The 10,447-nt window shown below is 51.9% G+C and overlaps 1 protein-coding gene across 1 annotated transcript; it reads right to left on the minus strand.

Annotated features, from left to right (window-relative positions):
• Positions 1-639: 639 nt before the first annotated feature.
• On the minus strand, positions 640-1,525 carry LOC119285229 (17.9 kDa class I heat shock protein-like). The gene has a single exon (XM_037564465.1). The coding sequence runs from the start codon at positions 1,407-1,409 to the stop codon at positions 942-944; it is 468 nt and encodes a 155-aa protein (XP_037420362.1). The 5' UTR covers positions 1,410-1,525; the 3' UTR covers positions 640-941.
• Positions 1,526-10,447: the final 8,922 nt, after the last annotated feature.

Below are 10,447 nucleotides of genomic sequence, written 5' to 3' on the forward strand. Positions count from 1 at the left end.
CTGCGGCGGCGAGGAGGGGGAGGACTGCCGATGGATGGGTGCCTCACCGGCGCGGCCAAGGGCGCCTTATGTAGCGGCTGGGGCCGGCCGCGTGCGACACGCGTGGCGGAAGGCGGGGCGGCGTCGCCGCACTTCACCGCCCGTGAATCAATGGCATGATGGCATTGATTCCCCGCGGAAAAACCGAGACGATGAGGACGACCAAACTTCGTCTCGCTGACGCACCGGTCCCGCCACTCTTTCGCGTCAAAATGTTCGAGCCGGCGCCCCAGGCGCCGGGTTCGGGTTAGGTGCGCCGGCGTCAATTTCGGCCTAATCCGGCGAAAAACAGGCTCGCGGGGACGCGACTGGGTCGATTTTTCGACGCTGGCGCTAAAATACAACCTTGGAAAGCCTATTGGGAGCGCGGCTGAAGATGCTCTTACATTTCGAGAGTGAAGTCTATTTTTAGAAAGACGCAAAGGTTACGTATCGTTTGATACTTTCTCTGATCCATAATAATCCATAATAAGTGTCGCATCGTTTGATACTCCCTCTGATCTATAGAGGGAGTATCATTTTATTGCTAGGTAGAGAGCATGAAGTCTACGTAGAAGTAGATCCTCATCGGCCAACGTATAAAGAACTGAAGAGGAAATGAGTTGGAACAGAGTAATAGACACCCCACATAGAGAATGCTGCTCCTCTGGCTCTGCTCAAATACAACAAACACTACACTTTCGAGCCATGCGCAAACACGACACTCATACTGCGCGCACCGCTCACACACAAACCATCAACTACGGTACACCAAACTGAAGAACCCAGCATTCGACGCAACACTACGAGGTACGAGACTCAAACCCAACACCCACATATCCAAGCTTGTTTTATTGGGACTCTCACCACCAGAGGCACTATTCTGAGCAGAAGCAGCTACGCCCGACGGCCCAAGGCTCTATCTAGCCGGTGATCTGGACGGGCTTGACCTCGGGCTTCTTGGCCTCCGCCTTGGGCACGGTGACGGTGAGCACGCCGTTCTCCATGGCCGCCTTGATCTCCTCGGCCTTCACGTTGTCCGGGAGCCTGAACCTGCGCAGGAACTTGCCGCTGCTGCGCTCCACGCGGTGCCAGGTGTCGGTCTTCTCCTCCTGCTCCTTGTTCCGCTCGCCGCTGATCTGCAGCACGTTGCCGTCGTCCACCTCCACCTTCACCTCCTCCTTCCTCAGCCCCGGCACGTCCGCCTTGAACACGTGCGCCTCGGGAGTCTCCTTCCAGTCGATGCGCGTGCCGGCGAACGACGCGGTGTCGGAGCTGGTGGTGCGCGGGAAGATGCTGCCGCTGCCGGAGCCGAAGGGGAAGCCGTCGAAGGGGTCCCAGAGGTCGAGGGAGAAGGGGTCGAACACGTCGCCACGGCGGATCAGCGACATCGTCGGCGGGCTGGCGATAAGCTGCTGAAGAATCTTTTCGTTAGCACAGTAGTGCGCGAGAGCGAATGGTTTGCGCGATCAAAGAAGCTTTCGATGGTTTTCCTCTGTCGGTCTTGGGACGGTGCGAATGCAGGTGGCGAGAATTTATAGGGGTCGGACGTGCAATGGAGAGATGAGGTTCTTGAGAGTTCTTGCTTCTTCGAGCGCGTACAGGTAGAAGCCAGAATGGTGTAGCTGGGCATTCCGCTATTCGCTGGACCCTGCTACAAAGGTCTCCCAGAAACTAGATAGTTCTGGGCGCGTCTGTAGATCGCCGCATTGCTATTTGACGCTCTCCGCGGCAGATTGTCACAGCACAGAGCACAACGAGCGACCAGGTATATCGGCCGGCCAACTTGTTTCCCTTTTCCTTTTCAAGTTTATATTTATTTTCATAAAAATGTTCCTAAATTTCAAAAAAAAAAGTTTATGTTTTCAAAATTTCTGCACAAATTCAGGAAAAGTGTTGCATTACAAAAGCTATCCTCATTTTAAAGATTATTGGGAATTTAAAAAATGTTTCCTTTTTTGAAATATTTTCATAAATTTCTTCATGGTTTCAAAATTTGTTCCGCTTTTTTAAAATTTGTTGAAAAAATTTAAAATATGTTCACAGCTTCAAAGCCGGGAGGCCGCCGCCTCCGAGACCGCGGGGGATGCCGAGAGGGGCGCCGGGGACGACAGAGGTGTCGTGGGCACCAGGGACGCCGAGGGCATCGCGGGCGCCGGGGACGCCGAGGGCGGGGCAGGCGTCGGGGGAGGGGGGGTGTCGGTGTCAAAACCGGCGGATCTCGGGTAGGGGGTCCCGAACTGTGCGTCTAAGGCGGATGGTAACAGGAGGCAGGGGACACGATGTTTTATCCAGGTTCGGACCCTCTTGATGAAGGTAAAACCCTACATCCTGCTTGATTTATTCTTGATGATATGAGTATTACAAGAGTTGATCTACCACGAGATCGGAGAGGCTAAACCCTAGAAGCTAGCCTATGATATGATTGTATGTTGTCCTACGGACTAAAACCCTCCGGTTTATATAGACACCGGAGGGGGCTAGGGTTACACAAGGTCGGTTACAAAGGAGAAGATATACATATCCGTATTGCCTAGCTTGCCTTCCACGCCAAGTAGAGTCCCATCCGGACATGAGACAAAGTCTTCAATCTTCTATCTTCATAGTCCAACAGTCCGGTCAAAGGATATAGTCCGGCTGTCCGGAGATCCCATAATCCAGGACTCCCTCAGTAGCCCCTGAACCAGACTTCAATGACGATGAGTCCGGCGCGCAGTACTGTTTTCGGCATTGCAAGGCGGGTTCCTCCTCCGGATACACCACAGAAGAGTTTGAATAAAAGGATAGTGTCTGACCCTGCAAAATAAGTTCCACATACCACTGTAGGGAGAATAATATTTCCACAAATCTAATCTGCTGACACGTTTTGGAAACATGACATTATGCCATGGCCCGATGATTATTCGAACTGTTTTCTTTAACTAGCCCCGCACATAACGCGAGACAGTTTCTTGACATGTCTTGTCAAAGCAGAGATCGTGTCCCCCTTATTACGGGATTCTCATCAATATGGGTGTGGGTAACCCAACTGCGCCTAGGACTCCTAGATTTTAGGCAAGTCCCAAACGGCCACGAGGAGGATGCTTGATATTCACCCTCTTTATAAAAGGGCCAAGACTTTTACTTTTTTCCTCCCGTGCTTAATCGAATCCTTCCCCGCCTCGAGTTCTAACACCCAAAACCCAGGTCAGGTGCTTCGGACCTTCAATCATGTCCGGATCCAGCCTCCAGGGCCGGTGGATGCCCTCATCCGTCACGGAAGAGGATATCAAGAAGTTGAGGGAGGCAAGATACCTGACCGCCGAAGTCTCGCATCGGCTGCCTGCCCGAGGGCAGGTCGTCCCTACTCCTGAACCCAATGAAGACGTCGTGTTTATCTCCCACTTCCTCCGAGGACTAGGCCTCACTCTGGATCCCTTCGTAAGGGGTTTGATGTTCTATTACGGGCTTGATTTCCACGATCTAGCCCCAGATTCCTTTCTCCACATCTCGGCATTTATTGTCATATGTGAGGCCTTCCTCCGCATTACCCCTCACTTCGGCCTGTGGCTCAAGACCTTTGATGTGAAGCCGAAGACGGTTGAGGGGCAGCATGCAGCGTGCGGAGGGGCATTAATAAGCAAGATCGCTGGAGCTCCGTGGCCAAAGGGTTCCTTTCCAGATATGTCCGGATTATGGCAACGGGAGTGGTTCTACGTCACCGCTCCCAGAAGTGCCAAGTGGGTAGCTTCCCCCGCCTTTCGCTCGGGCCCTCCACCACAACTGATGTCATGGATTAGCAGGGGGCTGAGCTGGGGTCCAGCCAAGGATGTGCCCATACTGCAGAGCCGCATCCGAGATCTCTTCGAGGGATATTTTAGCTTGGTGATGGCAGTGCAAGTCATGCTGGTTCGTCGAGTCCAGCCTTGCAAACGCCGCCCCCTCCGCTTGTGGGAATTCAACCCAGAAGGACCGCGTGCTATTCAGAATTTTCTCGGCCTGACGCATGAGGAGATGTACAAGTCGTTCTTCGGACCCCAAATAGAGTGTCTGGACACCTTCGAGGACGTGAGCCTGAGCAGCAACCGCACCACGGCCCAAGTAAGTAATCCTCTAGCCAAATACACTGTCTTTCATTTATCATGACGTCATTATGAAGAATCGCTTTTTGACCAGGACTAGATAACAAAGACGAAGATGATCCGGTGTTCGGCCCCTCTTCCCGAAGGCTTGGACAATCCGATGCTGGAAAAGATGCTCGAGCCAGCACCTTGCCCGATGCCCTCAAAGGAAGATGAAGGGGGGGATAAAGAGGGCGAAAGCGGGCCCCCACAGCTACCTATCCCAACCGAGGGAACGAGTGCCTCCGTGAGGGAGGATAACCAAGGGAAGGAATCTGACATTCCCTCGCCCCGGGGGAGGAAGAGGACTACCTCTGATGATCCGAAAACCAAGGTTTCCAAATGGGAGAAGAAAACTCCACCAGAGGGTCCCGCCTCGGAGGGTGCTCTTGCCGCACAAAGTCCGTGCGGGGATCAGCCCTCTAACGAGCTGTAAGTAATCAAAAAGTACTTAATAGTGAAGATATACTACCTTACTTCTAAGGAACATAACCGAAGCATCTATCTTGCAGTTCGGATCTGAGCCCTTCTCAGCAGAGCTCGTCTTCGGGGGATCTTCTTCCGGAGATGATGGAGAGCGAAACGCCTCCCCCGGACTCCCTGGCTTAAGAAGCGGGCGACCTTGAAGTGTCATCACGGAGAGTTTCTCTGGATCCGGCAAGGCTAGAAAGTAATCCCATGGTCACCTGAAGCCCTCAGTATCCGGCTCTTGAAGAGAGCAATCAAAAGAGTCTGGCACCATCTGGTATGCGATCGGACGTACTGAAGGGTCTGCTAGAGCGAGCGACTATCTCAGAAGAGCATCATATATTAATGTGTACGATGATTGAAAGGATTTCGTCCGCCGAAAATGGGTTGCATGAAGCCTTTATGAGTCTACTGACGGGTTTTAAGGTACGTGAAATGATATACATTTGTGATGGTACCGCACATTTTAGGTGTGCCCTGTGTAGATAGTAGCCCCTGAGACTCTGGTTGTCATCGAGAACGGCGGCGAACGGAGGATCATAGTCCCAGGTAATAACCAGACCGCCTTTATGTGCAGGTGTCTGAAGCTCCGGTGGCTAGCCGGACTGATGGGGTTGCCGAACTAAAATGGCGACTGGATGCGGCGGATGCCGACATCGAGCTTGTTAACAAGCGTCTTGACGAGGCACAGGGTAGGTGATATTTATAGTGAATGTCACATAGTAAGAGCAGCGTGATGCCAGTATCTTTAATATGTTGTGACTGCAGATGGAGCTGCCACCGTGGAGGCCCTGCGGGCGGAGCTTGCCCGAGCCAAGGAGCAAGCAAGAAGTAGTAATGCAGCCGCTTTGAAGGCGGTCAAAGAGTTGAGAGCCGAGAAGGCCGCGCATAGCGAGAGCAAAGAGAAAATTGTCAAATTGGCTGTGAAGTTAAAAGACAATGTCAACCGCTGCCAGTTTCTTGAAGTAGAAAACTGGGCGAAGGCTATGGACCTCGAAAAGTCCACAATGGTGACCAAAGACAACCGCTCTGCAATGAGAGCAAAGAAGGAGGAATTGCGTGAAGCCGGGGACATTATGGCTGGGAAGCCCTTTATGCTGCGGAGGAAGTTCGGCGATCCGCGGTATGCCCCTTTGGATCGGCTGTGGAGTTCGGCCGATGCATATCTGGACTTGGTGGCGAGCGCTGTCGATGCGACCGAATACTTCCGAGATCAAACAGATCGTGAAGTGGACAAACTGTTCTGGTCGCAATTCAACGTTCCAGAGCGTCCGCTTCCATTGAATGATCAGCTTGCCGAATGGGCCGAACTCAATAGATTGTCCGGACTCGCCATGAGGTCTGCCGTGGATCATCTGTGGCCGGAAAGGCCGAAGCCGAACAACTATTTTAGCTTGGTGCAGCAGTTCCTTGGTGCGGTGCCACGTATCAATGCGATGAAGAGGTCGGCGCGCATAGAAGGCTCGCGGATGGCCCTTACCCGTGTCAAAACATACTGGGCGGAGATGGATGCCACCACTGTCGCGGCGCAGGGTTCGGCCATAGGCCGAGTGGCTGCCGAGCACTATTTTGAAGAAGTTCTTGAGGGCGCTCATTCGATAAAGGCGCAGTGCTCGAAGAATGTTATGTTTGAGTGACATGTATTCCCATTGTAAAAACAACGTTTTATTGTATCAAGGCTGTATTTATACTTTTGCCCAAAAGTATTGTGATGCCTCCTGTGCGGCTGTTTATGTATACATGTATATAACCTGAAAGATTGCAGTCGTCGGCTTCAGCCCCCACGCATATAATGCGGGGGTGTTCGCAGAAGACGCGTATTCACACTTAATCCAACGTCTTGGTCCTATTAAGGAGGTGATAGCGTAGTGAACTAGGCAACCGGACTATGATGCTTTAACACTTTCACTTAGCCAGAGGAGTTTGACAGTGGGGCTACTAGATAGCCCCTGGTGGCTCCGCACTCATCCGGATTCGGGGTGCGTACATGCCTGGCCGGGAAACGGCCCTTCGTTAATGCGGAGGAATCCTGAAGATTCCAATAGGTCATCGAGTGGTTGACCAGTCTCACGCTATATCATGACAGTCAGTTTTCGGCTTTCTCTACTGAGGTGCTCGTCCGGATGAACCAGGGCACAATCGCAGTAGTTCTCCTGGTTCCGCCTTAGCCGATAGAGCGGAACGTAAGGCAGCAAGACACAGGAGCCAGGCAAACCCAACATTTGACTAAAGACATGATTCGGAGCTAATGCATATAAGGCCAAACTCCTGATGCCGAACACTTCCTAAGGTATTCGGTCTTTATGGTGTAAACCGGGTCTAAACGGTACCCTTTTTTAATAAGCCCCCGATGTCCAGGTACGTGCATTATTCTGGCGTGGCCACATGCCAAGACATCAGCATCCTTCTCGATTGTACTGAGAATCCGAGGGATGTAAATCAACAAGAGACAGTAAGAAAGGTTTACGCAGGGTCTTAATCTACAAAGAATCCTTGGAACGGGTCCCTGCTGCACGTCTGCGCCTGTGTCTCCGTTGTGCCGTATCCTGGACGGGTGTAGCACGATGGTCATCTGAAAAAAAAGAGGAACTCAATTGAAAAGTTGCCGTGCCAAAGTTAAGGTATACAAAATAAACAATATATAGTTCAGAATGAGTAAAGGTGAGCCTTATTGCCACTTGTGCGCGCGCGTTGAGCCCCTTGTATTATAATAGGGGTATAGCCATCAAACCTGTATCAATTATATATAGCTGTACCGGACTCGTCCAACCGTGTCCGTGGTCTTAACGACCTGTCAGATACTTTAGTTGGTGAGGCCGTTTACTATGCGGCTGCCAAGGCAGCCGCACTGTCTTCGGCGCGCAAGGAGTGCTCAATATTTCCGCTTACTTTGATGATGCCGCGTGGACCGGACATCTTAAGCATAAGGGAAGCATAATGCGGTATTGCGTTAAAGCGAGCGAAAGCCTCGCGTCCGAGCAGTGCTTGATAGCCACTTTGGAACGGAGCGATGTGGAAGGTTAAATTTTCACTGCGGAAGTTATCGGGGAAGCCGAATATAACCTCTAGTAGCAGGGAACCCCTGCAATGGGCCTCTGGGCTTGGCATTACTCCTTTAAAGGTAGCATTGCTGCGGCAAATTTTTGTTGGGTCTATCCCCATTTTGCGGACTGTGTCCTGATATATCAGATTTAAACTGCTGCCGCCGTCCATCAGGACTCGTGTGAAGTGATATCCGTAAATGATTGGATCTAATACCAAGGCAGCCCATCCTGCACGCCGGATACTTGCCGAGTAATCCCGATGGTCGAAGGTGATCGGTTGGGACGACCAGTGGCGGAGCTTTGTGGTGATAGGCCCTCGGGCATGTCTTTCTAGGGGTGCCGCTTTGTTTTTCCCCTTTAACACGTGTAACACGTTGACTGTTTTGACTTCTGGTGGAAATTTCTTCTGTTCCCCTGTGCTTAGCTTGCGAGGCTCATCCTCGTCTTCGCTTGGTGTATCCTGCCCCTTGTGCTCGGTGTTGAGCTTGCCAGACTGTTTGAAGACCCAACATTGTCTGTGGGTATGATTTGCAGGTTTATCAGGGGTGCTATGGATCTAACATATTTGGTCCAGAATTTTGTTTAGGCTGGACAATTCGTCTCTGTTGCCTTTGGAGGGCGGCTTCTGCTGGCCTAGTCGAGAACTTCTAAACACGGCGTTTACCATCGTGCTCTTCGGGTTGTCTTCTTTATTCCGGCGCTTATTCTTGCTGCGTCGTGATTTCCGTTCCCATCCCTGACTTCGGATGTACTTGGGTCGCTGGTGCTGCATCGGGCTAACCAGCTGTCCTCGCCCGCGCAAAAACGGGTCATGAGGCTTGTTAATGCTGACATTGTTCTTGGCTTTTCTTGACCGAGGTGTCTAGCAAGCCACTCGTCTCGAACGCTATACTTGAAAGCTGCTAAGGCTTTGGCGTCCGGACAATCGACTATTTGGTTCTTTTTAGTGAGGAACCTGTTCCAAAGTTTTCGGGCTAACTCGCCGGGCTGTTGAGTTATATGACTTAAATCGTCTGCATCCGGTGGTCGGACATATGTCCCTTGAAAATTTGCCCGAAAGGCGTCTTTGAGCTCTTCCCAGCTTCCGATGGAGTTTTCGGGGAGGCTTTTAAGCCAGTGCCGAGCTGGCCCTTTGAGCTTGAGGGGTAAGTACTTGATGGTGTGGAGATCATCTCCTTGAGCCATATGGATATGGAGGATGTAGTCCTCAATCCAGACCCCAGGGTCTGTTGTTCCGTCATACGCCTCTATATTTACTGGTTTGAATCCCTCTGGAAATTCATGGTCCAGCACCTCGTCGGTGAAACATAGGGGGTGTGCGGCACCCCTGTATTTGGGTGTACCGTTGTGTTCGGATGTTTGTTGTGTTGCATTGTATGTTGGAGCGCGCTTGCGTAGTCCATAGATGGATCTGGTTGCGCCGTCCTTTTGGTGCGAGCCCTTACACGGATCGCGTAATGGTTTATGTGCGGCATCATTTGCCGCTTTATGTTGGCTATGAGGTCGTCTATCCGACCGGATGGCCATTTTATTTTTTAAGTGCGGAGGATCTAAGGCCTCCTCATCGAATTTAGGTAGAAACTTTCGCTTCGGATAGCTCTTGGTATGGCGATTACTATCGTACTTTGCTGCAATGTTGAGTACTTCACTCCATTTGATTTTGAGTGTGTCTTGTGCAACCTTGAGCCTTTGCTTCTGTTTTTTCAGACTTCTCGTAGTGGCAACCAGCCTTTGATGGGCATTCTGTTGCTCCGCGTGCCTGTCTGGTGTGATGTCGTCTGGACTCTTCGACGGGGTTGGGTTGTTCAGCTTGATTTTTCGTGTTGCCGTGGTCGGACAATGGTTCGCCTTGCTCTAACGCTGGGTCTATATGATCGTTATTTCTGCCAAGGCGGGATTTGGAGCGGCGTTTACGCCGCCGCTTTGACTGCTTCTCGAGGGAACAATCCTTCGTTGCGTCCTTCCGTTCCTCATCGTTGTTTTCTTTGGGTGTGTCCACCATGTATACGTCATATGATGAGGTTGCTGTCCAGTGCCCTGTGGGCAGTGGTTCCTCTTTGCCTCCCGCATCCTCGTCCATATCATCGATGTCTTCGGAGTCGAAGTTGAGCATGTCGGTTAAGTCATCGACAGTGGCTACTAAGTGGGTGGTGGGTGGGCGGCGAACTTCTTCGTCATCCGCATCCCAATCCTGCCGGACGTAGTTCGACCTAAAACTCTCATGACAAGGAGAGAGACCTTAATGAGTTCAGTATGTCGCCAAAGGGCGAGTGCTGAAAAATATCCGCGGAGGTAAACTCCATGATCGGCGGCCAATCGGATTCGACAGGAATGGGCGCAGGCGGTTCGGAGTCCGTGGCCGGAGAAGGATTCGACAGTTTGGCAACACGGCTCTCATGAAGGGTTAGGTCGATGTTTGGCTCGATCGCCACAGAGGATACGGCCTCCGGGGCGGGGTCTATCCACCCGTCCATGGATGGCGCAACTGGCTCCGAATTGAGGGTCGAAGCGGCTGCCGGTGCGATTTCTTGGACACTGTCCGATGGTAGAGCTAAATCGTACTCACCGTGACCGTGTGGCGCACAAGGCAGGGGCTCGAATCCGTCGAAGATCAAGTCTCCGCGGATATCAGCCGTGTAGTTTAAGCTTCCAAACCTGACCTGGTGGCCAGGGGCGTAACTTTCGATCTACTCCAGATGGCCAAGCGAGTTGGCCTGCAGTGCGAAGCCGCCGAACACAAAGATCTGTCTGGGGAGAAAAATCTCCCCCTGGACTGTATCGCTATCGATGATCGTAGGAGCCATCAAGCCTAACGGC

Source organism: Triticum dicoccoides, chromosome 4A (assembly GCF_002162155.2).
Source record: "Triticum dicoccoides isolate Atlit2015 ecotype Zavitan chromosome 4A, WEW_v2.0, whole genome shotgun sequence".
NCBI lineage: Eukaryota > Viridiplantae > Streptophyta > Magnoliopsida > Poales > Poaceae > Triticum > Triticum dicoccoides.